General features: G+C 36.1%; 1 protein-coding gene across 7 annotated transcripts in view; it reads left to right on the top strand.

The window, feature by feature from the left end:
• The window catches only part of LOC143247756 (cubilin homolog), a 31,382-nt gene extending 14,280 nt beyond the window's left edge, over positions 1 to 17,102 (top strand). For 3 of the 7 annotated variants that reach the window (XM_076496190.1, XM_076496196.1, XM_076496195.1), the window contains 7 exons: positions 642 to 759; positions 5,897 to 6,031; positions 9,385 to 9,564; positions 11,307 to 11,552; positions 13,735 to 14,160; positions 14,875 to 15,066; positions 16,589 to 17,100. In XM_076496190.1, coding sequence (XP_076352305.1) covers positions 642 to 759; positions 5,897 to 6,031; positions 9,385 to 9,564; positions 11,307 to 11,552; positions 13,735 to 14,160; positions 14,875 to 15,066; positions 16,589 to 16,920 — 1,629 coding nt within the window. In that variant the 3' untranslated portion in view covers positions 16,921 to 17,100. Of the gene's footprint in view, positions 1 to 641; positions 760 to 5,896; positions 6,032 to 9,384; positions 9,565 to 11,306; positions 11,553 to 13,734; positions 14,161 to 14,874; positions 15,067 to 16,588 lie in introns of all 7 variants that reach the window. The other 4 variants (XM_076496192.1, XM_076496191.1, XM_076496193.1 and 1 more) reach the window with 3 other exon arrangements.
• Positions 17,103 to 18,241: the final 1,139 nt, after the last annotated feature.

The following is an 18,241-nucleotide window of genomic DNA, read 5'->3' as shown; positions in this document are numbered from 1 at the left end:
AACAGAAAGAAGTAGAGATTAAATAAAAAATAACTAGTAACATATTTCACGTAAATGACGAATGAGAAATTCTGAGTTTTAATAACAATTCTTTAACTGACTTTTTTGAAGTGAAAGTGAAACTTGGTTAAAAACAATTTTTTTCAACAATGGATATTCTTAATTTATTTCAAAACATGTGGTCTAGTAGTTACGATTGGATGTCACCTAGGAGGTTCATGTTTGACTCTCGTCGTGGAAATTTATATTTGATTACTTTAAAATGAATTGACTTCCTTCATGTTGTTTGTTCCCCCACTAACCCACTAACCCACCTACTCCTTTCGAGGAAAAGAATAAGTAATGTTAAGTGTATTAACCTTTATATGAAGTCTCTTTCAGTAAGTATCATACTTAAGGGAAGGTCATATGTTAACAACTTGGTCGAATTAGGAGCTACACATTTCATTACCACACTCCATCTCACCTAGAGCTAAGCAAGCGAAATATTTGGGTGATCCCTAATGTGTTATAAAATTGTTAAGTTGATAAGTTACTGAATATTTATTATTAAATGTTGTTGTAGATTTTTAGTGGTAGAAGAACGTTATTTACGTGAATAAACGGAGTAGATTAACACGTAATTATGCCTTATTTTCTAGGTAGAGGTGACAGTTTTGGACTTCCATCTTCGATATAGTAGGAACTGCACCAGTGATTACTTGTGTACTTGCAAAGATGGAATTCGCTTATGTGGAAAGTTACCTTCCAACACAACATGTGATTTTTCATTTATACTTAGATAATGTGAATTAAAAGTGGGGAGTCCTATTTTGTTTGCTCTTTGTGTCTTGAATCGTAACCTGTCTCTAGCTTTGACTGCTCTCTGGTGTGTTAATCCGTAAGTCGAAATGGTATATGTAAGTTTTTATTGTTAACCGAGAAACTCTGGTTTTGTATAATTCCAGCCTAGCCTTAACTTTTGAAAACCTTCTGGCATTAACCATAGATCGAAACTTGATATGTCAGTTTTCGTATCCAACTGACAAACATTCACTTTTCAACCTAGCCCAAACTTTGAGGACTGTGTGGTGTTAACCATAAATCGAAACTTGATATGTTAGTTTTCGTATCCAACTGACAAACATGCACTTTACAACCTAGCCTAACTTTGAGGATTGTATGGTGTTAACCATAAATCGAAACTTGATATGTCAGTTTTCGTATCCAACTGACAAACATGCACTTTTCAACCTAGCCCTAACTTTGAGGATTGTATGGTGTTAACCATAAATCGAAATTTGATATGTCACTTTTCGTATCCAACTGACAAACATGCACTTTACAACCTAGCCCTAACTTTGAGGATTGTATGGTGTTAACCATAAATCGAAATTTGATATGTCACTTTTCGTATCCAAGTGACAAACATGCACTTTACAACCTAGCCCTAACTTTGAGAACTGTATGGTATTAACCATAAATCGAAATTTGATATGTCAGTTTTCGTATCCAACTGACAAACATGCACTTTACAACCTAGCCCTAACTTTGAGGATTGTATGGTGTTAACCATAAATCGAAACTTGATATGTCAATTTTCGTATCCAACTGACAAACATTCACTTTTCAACCTAGCCTAACTTTGAGGATTGTATGGTGTTAACCATAAATCGAAATTTGATATGTCAGTTTTCGTATCCAACTGACAAACATTCACTTTTCAACCTAGCCTTAATTTTGAGGATTGTATGGTGTTAACCATAAATCGAAATTTGATATGTCACTTTTCGTATCCAACTGACAAACATGCACTTTACAACCTAGCCCTAACTTTGAGAACTGTATGGTGTTAACCATAAATCGAAATTTGATATGTCACTTTTCGTATCCAAGTGACAAACATGCACTTTACAACCTAGCCCTAACTTTGAGAACTGTATGGTGTTAACCATAAATCGAAATTTGATATGTCAGTTTTCGTATCCAACTGACAAACATGCACTTTACAACCTAGCCCTAACTTTGAGGATTGTATGGTGTTAACCATAAATCGAAACTTGATATGTCACTTTTCGTATCCAACTGACAAACATTCACTTTTCAACCTAGCCTAACTTTGAAGATTGTATGGTGTTAACCATAAATCGAAATTTGATATGTCAGTTTTCGTATCCAACTGACAAACATGCACTTTACAACCTAGCCTTAATTTTGAGAACTGTATGGTGTTAACCATAAATCGAAACTTGATATGTTAGTTTTCGTATCCAACTGACAAACATGCACTTTACAACCTAGCCCTAACTTTGAGAACTGTATGGTTTTACCATAAATCAAAACTTGATATGTTAGTTTTCGTATCCAACTGACAAACATGCACTTTACAACCTAGCCCTAACTTTGAGGATTGTATGGTGTTAACCATAAATCGAAACTTGATGTGTCAGTTTTCGTATCCAACTGACAAACATTCACTTTTCAACCTAGCCTAACTTTGAGGATTGTATGGTGTTAACCATAAATCGAAATTTGATATGTCAGTTTTCGTATCCAACTGACAAACATTCACTTTTCAACCTAGCCCTAACTTTGAGAACTGTATGGTGTTAACCATAAATCGAAACTTGATATGTTAGTTTTCGTATCCAACTGACAAACATGCACTTTACAACCTAGCCCTAACTTTGAGAACTGTATGGTGTTAACCATAAATCGAAACTTGACATGTTAGTTTTCGTATCAAACCGATAAACATGCACTTTACAACCTAGCCCTAACTTTGAGGACTGTGTGGTGTTAACCATAGATCGAAACTTGATATGTTAGTTTTCGTATCCAACTGACAAACATGCACTTTTCAACCTAGCCCTAACTTTGAGGATTGTATGGTGTTAACCATAAATCGAAACTTGATATGTCAGTTTTCGTATCTAACTGACAAACATTCACTTTTCAACCTAGCCTAACTTTGAGGATTGTATGGTGTTAACCATAAATCGAAACTTGATATGTCAGTTTTCGTATCCAAGTGACAAACATTCACTTTTCAACCTAGCCCTAACTTTGAGAACTGTATGGTGTTAACCATAAATCGAAACTTGATATGTTAGTTTTCGTATCCAACTGACAAACATGCACTTTACAACCTAGCCCTAACTTTGAGAACTGTATGGTGTTAACCATAAATCGAAACTTGATATGTTAGTTTTCGTATCAAACCGATAAACATGCACTTTACAACCTAGCCTAACTTTGAGGATTGTATGGTGTTAACCATAGATCGAAATTTGATATGTTAGTTTTCGTATCCAACTGACAAACATGCACTTTACAACCTAGCCCTAACTTTGAGGATTGTATGGTGTTAACCATAAATCGAAACTTGATATGTCAGTTTTCGTATCCAACCGACAAACATTCGCTTTTCAACCTAGCCTAACTTTGAGGATTGTATGGTGTTAACCATAAATCGAAACTTGATATGTTAGTTTTCGTATCCAACTGACAAACATTCACTTTTCAACCTAGCCCTAACTTTGAGGGTTGTATGGTGTTAACCATAAATCGAAATTTGATATGTCACTTTTCGTATCCAACTGACAAACATGCACTTTTCAACCTAGCCCTAACTTTGAGGATTGTATGGTGTTAACCATAAATCGAAACTTGATATGTCAGTTTTCGTATCCAACTGACAAACATGCACTTTACAACCTAGCCCTAACTTTGAAGATTGTGTGGTGTTAACCATAAATCGAAACTTGATATGTCAGTTTTCGTATCCAACTGACAAACATGCACTTTACAACCTAGCCCTAACTTTGAGAACTGTATGGTGTTAACCATAAATCGAAACTTGATATGTCAGTTTTCGTATCCAACTGACAAACATTCACTTTTCAACCTAGCCTAACTTTGAGAACTGTATGGTGTTAACCATAAATCGAAACTTGATATGTCACTTTTCGTATCCAACTGACAAACATGCACTTTACAACCTAGCCCTAACTTTGAGGATTGTATGGTGTTAACCATAAATCGAAACTTGATATGTCAGTTTTCGTATCCAACTGACAAACATGCACTTTACAACCTAGCCCTAACTTTGAAGATTGTGTGGTGTTAACCATAAATCGAAACTTGATATGTCAGTTTTCGTATCCAACTGACAAACATGCACTTTACAACCTAGCCCTAACTTTGAGAACTGTATGGTGTTAACCATAAATCGAAACTTGATATGTCAGTTTTCGTATCCAACTGACAAACATTCACTTTTCAACCTAGCCTAACTTTGAGAACTGTATGGTGTTAACCATAAATCGAAACTTGATATGTCACTTTTCGTATCCAACTGACAAACATGCACTTTACAACCTAGCCCTAACTTTGAGGATTGTATGGTGTTAACCATAAATCGAAACTTGATATGTCAGTTTTCGTATCCAACTGACAAACATGCACTTTACAACCTAGCCCTAACTTTGAGGATTGTGTGGTGTTAACCATAAATCGAAACTTGATATGTCTGTTTTTGTATCCAACTGACAAACATGCACTTTACAACCTAGCCCTAACTTTGAGAACAGTATGGTGTTAACCATAAATCAAAACATGATATGTTAGTTTTCGTATCAAACCGATAAACATGCACTTTACAACCTAGCCCTAACTTTGAGGACTGTGTGGTTTTAACCATAGATCGAAACTTGATATGTTAGTTTTCGTATCCAACTGACAAACATGCACTTTACAACCTAGCCCTAACTTTGAAGATTGTATGGTGTTAACCATAAATCGAAACTTGATATGTCAGTTTTCGTATCCAACTGACAAACATTCACTTTTCAACCTAGCCTAACTTTGAGAACTGTATGGTGTTAACCATAAATCGAAACTTGATATGTCACTTTTCGTATCCAACTGACAAACATGCACTTTACAACCTAGCCCTAACTTTGAGAACTGTATGGTGTTAACCATAAATCGAAACTTGATATGTCACTTTTCGTATCCAACTGACAAACATGCACTTTACAACCTAGCCCTAACTTTGAGGATTGTATGGTGTTAACCATAAATCGAAACTTGATATGTCAGTTTTCGTATCCAACTGACAAACATGCACTTTACAACCTAGCCCTAACTTTGAGGACTGTGTGGTGTTAACCGTAAATCGAGATTTGATATGTCAGTTTTCGTATCCAACTGACAAACATTCACTTTACAACCTAGCCCTAAATTCGAGGACTGTGTGGTGTTAACCGTAAATCGAGATTTGATATGTCAGTTTTCGTATCCAACTGACAAACATTCACTTTACAACCTAGCTCTAACTTTGAGGACTGTGTGGTATTAACCGTAATTCGAAATTTTAGATGTCAGTTTTCGTATCCAACTGACAAACATTCACTTTACAACCTAGACCTAAATTCGAGGACTGTGTGGTGTTAACCGTAAATCGAGATTTGATATGTCAGTTTTCGTATCCAACTGACAAACATTCACTTTACAACCTAGCTCTAACTTTGAGGACTGTGTGGTATTAACCGTAATTCGAAATTTTAGATGTAAATTTTCACAGTTAACGGAGAAAGTGTCGTTTCATATTACACACTATGATTAAAATAAACTTATCGCTACTCACCACTGACATTGTCGTTTACCATAGAATAATGAGAGTGAGTGATTACGAATCACTAATACCATCTCATAATTTTGACGCAAGGAAAGTTGTTTTAAAAAAAGAACTGTGTTATACATACAAATATACATATTTGTAAGAAGGTTTAGAGAATGAGGTAATAAAACTGTTACAGTAAACATTAAACAGGTCGTCCAATCATTCAATTATTGGAAAAAAAGATCACTAATGAGTTACACCATCAGTCTGAGATCTGTATTTTGTCACTAGATGTCTACAACGTTCCTTCTATGGAGAAGAATTTCTGCATGTACTTTCAGACGAGTGAATTCGGGACCGACAAGGGGTTTGAACTTTTTATTCGCCAAATCACGGACTGTTACCCGAGAACTCCACGCACTTCAGGTAGGCATGAATAAATATTAATACGAACTCACGGTTCGGGTGTAAAATGTAACACTAATAATTTGAAAGCAAGATTTCAGAAACTAAAATAAATATTTTAAAATACGTGTATAAATATTAATTTTTGCCATTATAGAATAAATGTTTACGTATTATTTTTTTACGGCTAAACAAATGTTTATTATATATAGTTGAATATTTTTTATTGTAGGCGGATCGTGCTTGGATGAGAGATCCAACAATTCAAGTTTACGTTCCGTTTCCCCACCTCTGACAAAAACCACGCTTCACACTTTACGGTCATGTATGCGCACATTGTAAGGGTGACAGTTAAGTTCAACAACTTCAAATAGATCAGGAGTGGGTGCTGTTGATTAACCGCATTTTTGCTATTCTGTTCGTTCAGAATTAGAAATGGCTGTGTGTAGGAAACCCTACTGGTTGAGTAGACAACTAGCTCGGTCGATGAATCAAAGGATTCTAAGTTCGCATTCCTTGCCGAAACAAAACGATGAAAAATGCTCTTTGCACTTTGAGTTTGTATGTTATAAGAGTGACTATCAGATCTCACCATTTAGTCGAAAAATTGCATTTAAGTCCGAAGTTAGTACGTGTATTGTAAAATAAAAAAAACAATAGTACAAGCTTATATTATTCAATCTCATGGAGAAAAAAAGACCTACTACATGATTCGAGTCTGGATCGTAAATAAATAAGTTATTAAACATTAATAGAATTAACTTAAATCGGTTTTAACATGTTATGTTATTTTAGTATATATTCTACAACTCGTATCTTTTTTTTTATTGGCCAGGTGGTTAAGGCACTCGACTCGTAATCCAAGGGTCGCGGGTTCGAATCCCCCTCACACAAAACATGCTAGCCCTTTCAGCCGTGGGGGCGTTATATAATGTGAAGGTAAATCCCACTATTCGTTGGTAAAAGAGTAGCCGAAAAGTTGGCGGTGGGTGGTGATGACTAGCTGCTTTCTCTCTAGACTTACACTGCTAAATTAGGGACGGCTAGCGCAGATAGTCCTCGTGTAGCTTTGCGAGAAATTAAAAAAAAGACTTTATTAGCCATTGCAAGAACCGTCACACTAAACATGCTCGTCCTTTCAGCCGTGGGGGTGTTATAATGCGACGGTCAATCCCACTATTAGTTGGTAAAAGAGTAGCCCAAAAGGTGGCGGTGGGTGGTGATGACTAGCTGCCTTCTCTCTAGACTTACACTGTTAAATTGGGGACGGCTAGCACAGATAGCCCTTGTGTAGCTTTGTATGAAATTAAAAAAGCAAAACTTTTTTATTTTTATCGTATATATGTGTGTGTGTGTGTAAACTATAAATAGATTTTATGGCCCCTCTATATGAGTTATCCATTTCTTTAAAACCGAATTAATATTTATATATATTTTTACTAAACGACAATGTTGCTTCATTTAGAAAATTGTTATTTAATCTTGGTGTTTGGTACAAATAACAATTTTCTAAATATTTGTTCCTCTGTCCTTTAGCTCGTGATATAAGCTCACACTTATATCCTGTATATAGAAACATGCAGGTAACAGACATACAAAGAATCTTTAGCAATTGATCCATTTGGTGGAAAACGAAATTTCATAATGAAGAGTAGGTCCAAAGCAACATCTGTAAACATATTTAATGGACGTTTGGAACCAGGACAACATCTGTAAACGTCTTTAAGAGACGTTTAGAACCAGGTCAACATTTATAAACATCTTTAACAGACGTTTGGAGCGAGGATTACAACTGTAAACATATTTAATGGACGTTTGGAACCAGGATGACATCTGTAAACGCCTTTAACAAACATTTGGAACTAGGCCAACATTTGTAAACATCTTTAACTTACGTTTTGAGCCAAGATCACAACTGTAAACATATTTAATGGACGTTTGGAATCAGGGCAACGTCTGTAAACACTTTTAATGGACGGTTAGAACCAGGGCAACAGCTGTAAACATCCCCGTCGCACCAAACATGTCAGCCTTTTAGCCGTAGGGGCGTTATAATGTTATAGTCAATCCCACTATTCTTTGGTAAAAGAGTAAACCCAAGAGCTGTTTGATTAGAGCCGGCCAGTGCAAATAGCCCTCATGTAGTTTTGCATGAAATTAAAAAACAAACAAGCATAAATTTATATTCAGATTAGGGATTTAAAATTTGTAAGATGGAAATATTACTCGTACTTAATGACGTTTGAAAACAAAGGAATGTAGATCAACTTGGGGCCTCAAGACCATCGAGAAAGAGATCTGCAACAAGTCTGATCCCAGTTATAATAAACAAAGCGTGTCGTTTTGTAACACAAAAGTTGTCCATGTTTCCCAGGCAACATTACACAACACAATCAAGAAGAATCTCCTTCTGGAAAAAACACACAAGTTGCTTCCACGAAATATTCATTCAACCCTCGCATACCCCAAGTAGCTGGCGAATTAAAGAGGTATTAGTGCTATTCCTTACGAAGATACACTGGTTAAGTTGCCAGCATTTATGGTATTTTGGCGACATAACTACAAATTTGGGGATCCGAGAAAAAAAAATGAGGTTCCTTAGGTTACTAAAGTTTGAGAAACACAATTCTATAGATTCAATAAAATATAAGTTTACTTAACTCAATATGCAGCATAATGTTAACCGATTTTATTATGTTCTTAGAAATAAAGAGTTATTTAGTTATTAATTTAAAAGACGAAATAGTGAATTATTTTACAAACTTGAATGCAAATTTACGAATCAATATGAGATGAGTCATTTTCTTTGGGTAAAAGTGCCTTAGTATTTGGCGTGCTCGAAATAGAAAACCGAGGAGTCTTGATTTAAGACCCATTATACGAGCAGCCCAAGAGTTGGCGGCAAGTGTTGTTCAGAAGCTTCCTTCTCGCTATTTTATCAGTTTGGAACTAGAAGAGGTTATATGCAAATAGAAGTGTGGTGTTCTTGTGTAACTTTGTGTGTAAACTAACCTATTTCACTCCCGAAAACAACAACAGAAACAGACCCCTAAAAAACCTTACGAATTTTGACAACAAACCTTTGTAGTACCATAACAACAGTGATTGGAAGCCTTCTATCACACATCATGCTAGATGATGAATCTTTCAATTCCTTGTTCGTGCCCTTTGTCATTAAAAAAATGGTGTTTTGAAATTTGTGGTCAGGGTGACGGTCAAATCTCACGCTACGTTTAAAATAACCCAACAGTTAACGATGGGTGGTTTTGACCAGTTGTCTTCCTTCTATTATGTTAGTTTATAATTATTGACTACTGGTGCAGATGGACCTTGCGCTGATTTGTTGAAATATTCCAATCCCAAATTTTCCACAGGTTCGACATCTATGGTTACAACTACAACAACCATGAAGCCTACGACACCATATAAGGAACTAACAATTACAACCGATATTACTAAGTCGACGTCTGAACAGATGAAAATAACAGATAAAATAAGTACGACATCTGAGGGACTGACAACGACACCTACAATGTACACAACAACCCCTACAGGTATGTTCGACCAAACGAATAAAGATGGCGCGGTGTTCTTTAAAAAATGTAAATCCATTAAACGGTAAGTGTGTGTTATAATTCTATCATTCTTTAACGATATAATATACGTTGCGATACTCAGTAACTATCAAACTTTATTTTTACTAGGCCCCGCATGGCCAGGTAGTTAAGGCACTCGACTCGTAATCCGAGGGTTGCGGGTTTGAATCCCCGTCTCACCAAACATTTTCGCCCTTTCAGCCGTGGGGGGGCGTTATAATGTGACGGTCAATCCCAGTATTCGTTGGTAAAAGAGTAGCCCAAGAGTTGGTGGTGGGTGGTGATGACTAGCTGCTTTTCCTCTAGTTTTACACTGCAAAATTAAGAACGGCTAGCGCAGATAGCCCTCGTGTAGCTTAGCGCGAAATTTAAACCATTATTTTTAGGGGCAGAAATACCCGCTCTCCGGGCAGATATAAACTGTTAGCTTTAAAAGAGGCTATTGGAGGTGTGGCCCAAAGACGGGCCTGCGGCCTTTTATGGAATTGTCTCAGAGTTCTGCAACAATGTATTCATGCTTGACATTCAATAATGTTTATGATCTATGAGAAAAAGTATTCAATTGAAATGTTAGACTAAAAATGAGCCATCATCAGAGAGTAGATATTTATTGAAGTATTTCCTTGTAGACACAGTTATCAATGAATGTGCTTTGCTTTTATGTTGCAACACTCGTGTGATCTTTACAAAATAAAAATAAATGATATATTTTTAAAGTTTGTTGATTGTTTTATACTTGAAAATTGTTCCTTTTTTGCAATTTTTATTGGTTTTATTTATTGCTCAGCTATAAAAATAGTGCCTAGTTATAAAAATGTTACCTAGTTATGAATGGTAATGATCGATGCGGTAATTTCCGAGATCCGAATACTTGCAACGCTAAAAACTGAGTTTCGATACCCGTGACAGGCAGAGTACAGATAGTTCATTGTATAGTTAATTTTTTAAACGAACAAACTGTTATAATAAGATAATAAGCAATCAATTTTAATAAAATTTTATAGACACACAATTGTGAGTAAATAAAGCTATATGCCATCTAGCGGCTATTCAAAGAACTAGAATCGTCCCCATTATTTTAATGTCGTGCTCATCCAACATGTGTTTCCGAAAACCAACAACATATTATTTTGCTTATTTTTAAATTTACTTTGTAACTGCAACCATTAATACGCTTAATTATCAGTCTTTATATATGTGTGCAGCGAAGAAAGATTATTGAAACTTGGTTTCAATAATTGGCCTATCTTGGTTATTCAACGTTAAATCAGTAGAACAGCTAACGTTGATAATTAGGACTAACTGTATCTACAACAAAGCATTTTTAAATAGATGTAACAGACATCACTCAAAAACACGTTACTGAATAATACACAGTGTATTATTGGGTTTAAATTTACGTTGTTGACCTACTTACTAAAATATTTTCCATAAATGCAAGATAATAAACGGTAAACAAGAATTATTTTCTCGGAACCAAAATACGATTAAAATAAATTATTAAAAATAATTTCACGTAACTGTATGATGAAAAAAAAGTTATAGAAATAAAAAAAATGTTTATTGATTTATCAGCTGGATAAGATGCGTGTATTTGAAAAAAATATATATATTTTTTTATTTGTATTTATACAAAATTGCTTAGATTTTAATCAGTTTGTGTACTATAATAATTGTTTTTTTAAACGTTTGAACTACAGATCACCCCATCTGTTACTATTACTTACAAGATCGAGCGGGCAACATCAACAGCCCACAGTACCCAAGGAACTACCCAAATAATTTAGATTGTACCTATCTCTTTACACGGAACAACGACAGAGACATCTGCCGGCTGAAATTGACATTATTGGACTTTGACCTCGAGGACTCAGTCGGATGTTTTCGAGATTATTTTGAAGTCGGCGGAAAACGCTATTGTGGCAGATATTCTCATAAGATAATAGGTAGATTAAACATTACATATTTCAGTAACTCGTTGCTTGGTGGTAAACTATTAGTATTTCTACTGTTTTCTTCACATCCATTTCATTTCCAGTAGAATGTTTAAATAATGTCCTCTGGTGGGACAGCAGTAAGGTTATATATATACGGGGTTCGATTATCAGTGGTGTATGCAGCAAGCAGGACAATGTAACTCTTCTGTGAAACAAACAACTTTAAATATCGTGTGCTAGACAAGTTCCGTAAAACTGGTGTATTTGCTGTGTTTGTGTGGTGATTGCTTTCACACGTACATTTTAAACAAAAGCGTTAATAATAATAGAATGTTAAGTGAAGCTTAACTGTTATTTATCTGAGCGTGATTTTAATAAAAGCGTTGGGAACTTTAAGCACAACTAAATTATATTATCATTTAATGATGAAAAACATACAATGAAAATACAGGGTGGCCCGTAAGTCCCTACCCATCCATATGTTATTATGTGAAATTCAATTACGCATGTATTATAAATTTGTTTCTTTTTTTTCAGAGAAATATGGTCGATGTAAGCCCATTTACACTTGAAGAGCGTATTGTGCATAATATTATGCAGCGAGAATGAGGCACAGCACACAGATACACTGGATACATGAGATATATGGATGGGCAGGGACTTACGGGCCACCCTGTAGATTATATATGAATATGCTTTCTATAACAGTATCAGGAGCTTCAATAATTCTGTCATAAAACACATGGTAGAGCGAACTGTTACAATTTATCTTGAGTTTCACCTTCGTTGGAGAATTTGACAACGTGATAACAAAACAATTTTTCCCGCGTATCCATAGTAACCAACTAAGAAATTCACGGCGTGAACACTTGTAGCTTATCTGTCGCAATAATATGCATATGTATCGATGCTGGTTTGGTATTTTAAACCTGCACGGTACCTAATAAAAATAATGGGATAAACGGTCATGTTAAAAATCCAAGGATGAGATATAGCCATCCGTAATATTGCATCACTGACCAGCTGGACATAACTATTCAGTACCTTTCGTCACTTGTACGACTGTTTTTGACTGAAGAGGAGTGATCCTCAGTTAAAACGCTTCCACAGCTGAAACTGCGAAACGTGCGGAATTGCGTAGTCTAGTAAGTAGCATGTCGGGACATGATCTTTGAAGGTCCAAGGTTCAAGTTGCGATTTGCCACTGAACACGCTTCTCATTTTCAGTTTTCGGGGAGTTATAACCGTGTTGGTAAATTTGTCTATTCATAAAGCAGCCATACATGTGTCGGTTGTATCGATTATCATTTGGTCAGCAGTTCAAAATTAGTAAAAGCTTTGCCTTCATTTTCGAAGCTAGCTCTTTAGCTGTAAGATACTGTTCGAGTTGAAAGTTACAACGTTCTAAATCGTTTCGTTTTCCAATGTTTTTAGCAATGTATTCGATTCACAAGCAAAAAAGAGGTAAAAGACCGATAACTGACCACATGTTTGAAGCGGGTGTGTAATTGAGTGTAGGAATGTAGAGGGCTTGCTTAGATGTTGGATTATATTTATTAATATATTTACAAAGGTGTTCCTTTGTATTGGTTTGTTTTGGGTTTGAGTTGTTGTATAAGTAAGGCTTCTTTATTCTGTTGACTGCCAGGTATTTCAGCTGCTACAATACAACTCTAATACTTCTTCATTTTGCAACTTTTTTCGTGACGCCATTTTGAATCGACAGTGAAACAATTTGTAAGTAGGTCAAATGTATGTATGGTGCTGACATCTAGCGTTGAAGTTACGTATTATTTAGAACGAATTAACTCGTTCGTGGCACTATGTTACCAATCGGCTTGAACGAATTATCTCGTCTTCGGCACTGAACACATTAATTTTGCGTTTGTTTATGTCTGTTTCTTTATTTAGTATTTGGGTGTTTTCTATGGTTATGTTCTGTTTATTTGATTTGTAGTGTTTGAAAACGTGTGAAGGTGACTTTTTATGTTTTTTTTAATTTGGTTTCCATTTTTCTACTTGTTTCTCCAATATAGAAGTCGTGGCAGTTATCACATTGTATTTTATAAATAATGTTGGTGTTATGTTTGTCAGTGGAGTTTTTACATAGTATAGACCACAGTTTTGTGCATGGTTTTTGAATAAATTTGGTATTAACTGGAATGTCATATTTGTATTTCTTTCTTCGTAGATGCCCCTTTCACTTCTAGCAGTATTTGGATTTCCGCGAGATTTGTTACAGATTTGTGTGAGAGGAGACGAGGTTTTCAAATCCAGTATATGATGGGTCCTTGTCTTACTTCAACATCTGTGGTTACAGAACAAAAGCCAACTGCATATCGTAACACGACGACTGTAGAACCTACGACAACATCTGAAAGGTTGACAACGACAAGAGAAATATCTACAACCCCTGGAGAGATAACAACGACAAGAGAAATATCTACAACCCCTGGAGAGATAACAACGACAAGAGAAATATCTACAACTCCTGGAGGGTTAACAACGACAAGAGAAATATCTACAACTCCTGGAGGGTTAACAACGACAAGTGAAATAATTACGACATCCAAGGGGTTGACAACGACAACAGAACTAATTACGACGACAGCTGTAGGTGTGTAATATTTAAGGGAAGATGTTTTACTTTATTTATTGGAAGCTTCATTCTAGTTAGGTTGGTTTAGAGATATAATTTATTTTATAGTAAATAGCAAGGTTAGTACGTTTTTGAAGAATAATATTATTTTGTTTATTTTTGAATTTCGCACAAAGCTACACGAAGGCTATCTGCGCTATTCGTCCCTAATTTAGCAGTGTAAGACTAGAAGGAAGGCAGCTAGTCATCACCAACCACCGCTAACTCTTGGGCTACTCTTTTACCAACGAATAGTGGGATTGACTCTCACATAATAACACCCCCATGGCTGAAAGGGCGAGCATGTTTGGTGCGACGGGGATTCGAACCCGCGACCCTCAGTGGAGTGCCTTAACCACCTGACCGTGCTAGGCCTTGTTTAAGAAGTATAGTCACGAATACATAAACATATATCATTAAAAAGAGTTGGCGGTGGGTGATGATGACTAGCTGCCTTCCCTCTAGTCTTACATTGCTAAATTAGGGACGGCTAGCACAGATAGCCCTCGAGTAGCTTGGTGCGAAATTAAAAAAACAAACAAACAAACATCACGAGAAAAGGAATATGTGTTTATATTAATTATTGCCAGATATTTGTTGATTCTTTACGATGTTTATCAAAGACCTATTGATTTTTTTCGCATGTATTAATAATGTAGAATTTGGCTTACACTGTATTTTTTGTCTCCACAGGATCAAATAATTTGTTAGCGTGTATCGTAGCGAACGTGACCTATTTGCACGAGGACTGCGACAAGTATTACTACTGTAACGAAAATCTTGAATCTACTCTACACCAGTGTCCCCCAGGAGAACTGGTTATTATTGAAAATGCAGAATTTTGGAATATTTTTTGTACAGATGAAGCAGAAGTTGACTGTGTGGGTAGGTGGTAACTGTTTTAACGAATCTCTTTCTATTTTCTACTTCCATCAAAGTTTGAAGATGTTAATGAAACTGCTGGTGGACCAAGCGTGGCTTAACGAAAAGCAGCCTGACCTCTAAATCTGGGAGGTCATGGTTCACCTCCTATGCTGCCCCAAAACTCCCTTCGCACGTCAGTGCGTTAAAAGAATGCCGGCCAAATCTCACCATTCAGTCAGATCAGAACAGCTTAAAAATTGACTATGGGTGCTGTTGGTCTGTCAGATCAAAGCTAAGAATGTCTGTATGCAGAGCTATTTGTCCAGATTTGCATAAACATCCTGAGGACGAGTAGCCACCAGCGCCTTAAAGACCTGATACAGAGCTCTCCTCTTTTGTTTTAAAAAAAATAATGGACAACGCACTCGTTGAACGCAAGGGGAGGACACGAACCCTCGGAGAGATGACATAGGGAGGTAAGAGGCGAATGGTGACCCTTTGTGTCCCTTTCCGTAGGACCATGATATTTTCGGCAACAATCGGTCCACGTTGTGGAAAATTAGCCCCATAGCTGAAGATTATAATGCGTATCTTGCAAAATGTAATGGGCTCGAACCTTATAGCTTCCGATTCGCACTCCCCGAATGCTAATCACCTAAGCGACGGATCAGAAGCTATTGGTTTTACGATATTGCTCAAGAAGGTTTACATGTGCTATATAACTTTTCTAAACTATCAGATTCTCAGGTTATTCAATTGATTATATTTTTATATAAAACAACATGTCTTTATATAAACGTTTAAACCGTTCCTAGGGATTGAGGTAGGAATGACTTTTTTTTTTTCTGTATTTGTATAAACGAAAAATAAATTATTCACTTTATTAAAACAAAGAGGAATAACTTGAAACAGTTTGCTTAACCTTCCGGTTCATGGCTGTGAAATTATGGACTTTATTTTTGAAGAAAACGAACTGAGAGAATCGAAAGCAGTCTCCAACGCGTGTGCTACTTTTAGCTGGGCCTACTAGGAAGTAACCACTAATGAGTCAATAATATTCAACAGCCATTGTGCAGAAAGATTGCTACAAGTTGTTTCAATATTATATTAAGTAGTGCAGCTGAGGTATAGTTTGTTTGTTTGTTTTTTTAATTTCGCCCAAAGCTACTCGAGGGCTATCTGCGCTAGCCGTCCCTAATTTAGCAGTGTAAGACTATAGGGAAGGCAGCTAGTCATCGCCACCCACCGCCAACTTTCGGGCTAATCTTTTACCAACGAATAGTGGGATTGACCGTCACATTATAACGCCCCCACGGCTGAAAGGGTGAGCATGTTTGGTACGACCGGGATTCGAACCCACGACCCTCGGATCACGAGTCGAACGCCTTAACACGCTTGGCCATGTCGGGCCCGTCAAGGAATAGAAACGTCTTTGTGAATGTTATAGATTAGTGACATAAGAATAAACTTTTATAATTATCTGCAGTTTCTACTACACAAACAAAACTATTATAATTAAAAATGAATTTTATTTGAATTGCAGATAGGAAGAGGCCCGCTGGCAGTAAATATTCAAAAAGAAGCTATTCACGTCTTCAGGTGGACTCTGGAATTTCGTGTATCTTCGATCCAGAAGCTGAGAGAAACTGCAGTGTTATAATTTCTCACGACAGAGGGCACCCAATTTTCCGAACAGACTGTTCTTTATTGGGTTATGAAGAATGCCGAGCTCAGGCATTGAATCATTTGTTTTTGTATACGTCACACGCTTCTCACCAGTTTCCTGATTTTCGATTGAAATTCGTTATTTTCGTGATGGGGTTTTTGACTTCACAGCAAATAAAAGTGTATCTTTTGTCCATTTCATTATTTTAAAAAAAATGTTGTCATTTTGATGCACCTGTTATTGTTATCTACAAAGATCCACGTCGTACTTAAGCAACCTGTGTGTGAGTGTTAAAATGTGGTCTTTTCTGCGTCGCAGATTAAACTGTTATATCTACAGATAGAAACACGTGTACTAGACACGTGGATTTTCAGTAAAGACGTTTTTTGAAGTTTTTCTCTAAAATAAAATCAAAACCTAAAAAATAAGGTCAGAAGGTTGAAAATTCGTTTGTTTTATTTCAGTGTTTCGTGCAAAACTACATAAAGATTATCTTCGCGTAGCCTTAATAAATTTTGAAATGATAGGATAGAGAGAAGAAGTAACTAGCCAACAACACTGATCGCCAACGTGGGGGGATTTGACTGTCACTTTTAAGGCGCACTCGCCACCCTCTAATTATAAAGCGTGTTTTTACGGGAACGAGTCGCAAACCAGGAACTTTCGGATTTACAGTCCACGCATGCTATTCCTGGTATATGAAGATTGAATAAGACATTTAAACTGAGGCATATAGCTACATTTTTTGACGAATCACGAATTTAAATAAGAGAATGAAACCTCTCAGGACAACACTCTTTGACTTATTTTTCTCTCCATTTTAGGGTTGTCAAAAATGACTGAATATTACTAGGTACAGTGATGCTAAATAGTAGGAAATTACAAGGTTTGTAATAATTCACGAGTCAAAAAAAAACAACAACTATTAAAAGTATTGGTTACAATACACCATGTGCATCTATACCAATAATGCGATAAAAAGGTCGCGAACTTTTCCAGTATTACATTTCAACATTTTCTAAATCGCCTGGTCATGTCAGCGGGGCTAGAGCCTAGACAGCTCGGAGTATTATCACAAAAATTATCCAGTTTACTTGACTGATCTGTGTTATCCGCTTCTAATATCTCTCAAATAAAAGGTAAGTATAGATTCTTTTATAAATAATAAACATATCATACATGTGTTTAAATACCTTTTAACTCTAATTCACGCCAACAGATGGCAAAACATAACGATGGATAAAAATGCAATAAGTTCTGAAGGTGAAAGTAAATAAACGAGAATATTAAAAAATTATGAATTTTTAAACTTAATTAGGGGTCATTTAAAAAAACACACAATGGAATAAAAATTAAAACCACAATTACAAATGTGTAAAAGTTAATCCTTACTTAGGCGACTTTATACACTTATTTGTAGACAAAGTGAGGATTACATTTTGTAAATTTGTGATGGTGGTTTTAATTCTTATAAACGTCCCCGCTGGTACAGCGATACGTCTACGGTTTATGTCGCTTAAATCAGGGGTC

Source organism: Tachypleus tridentatus, chromosome 3 (assembly GCF_004210375.1).
Source record: "Tachypleus tridentatus isolate NWPU-2018 chromosome 3, ASM421037v1, whole genome shotgun sequence".
Taxonomy (NCBI): Eukaryota; Metazoa; Arthropoda; class Merostomata; order Xiphosura; family Limulidae; genus Tachypleus; species Tachypleus tridentatus.
The sequence above is the reverse complement of the archived record's forward strand: the minus strand, read 5'-3'. Positions and strand labels throughout refer to the sequence as shown.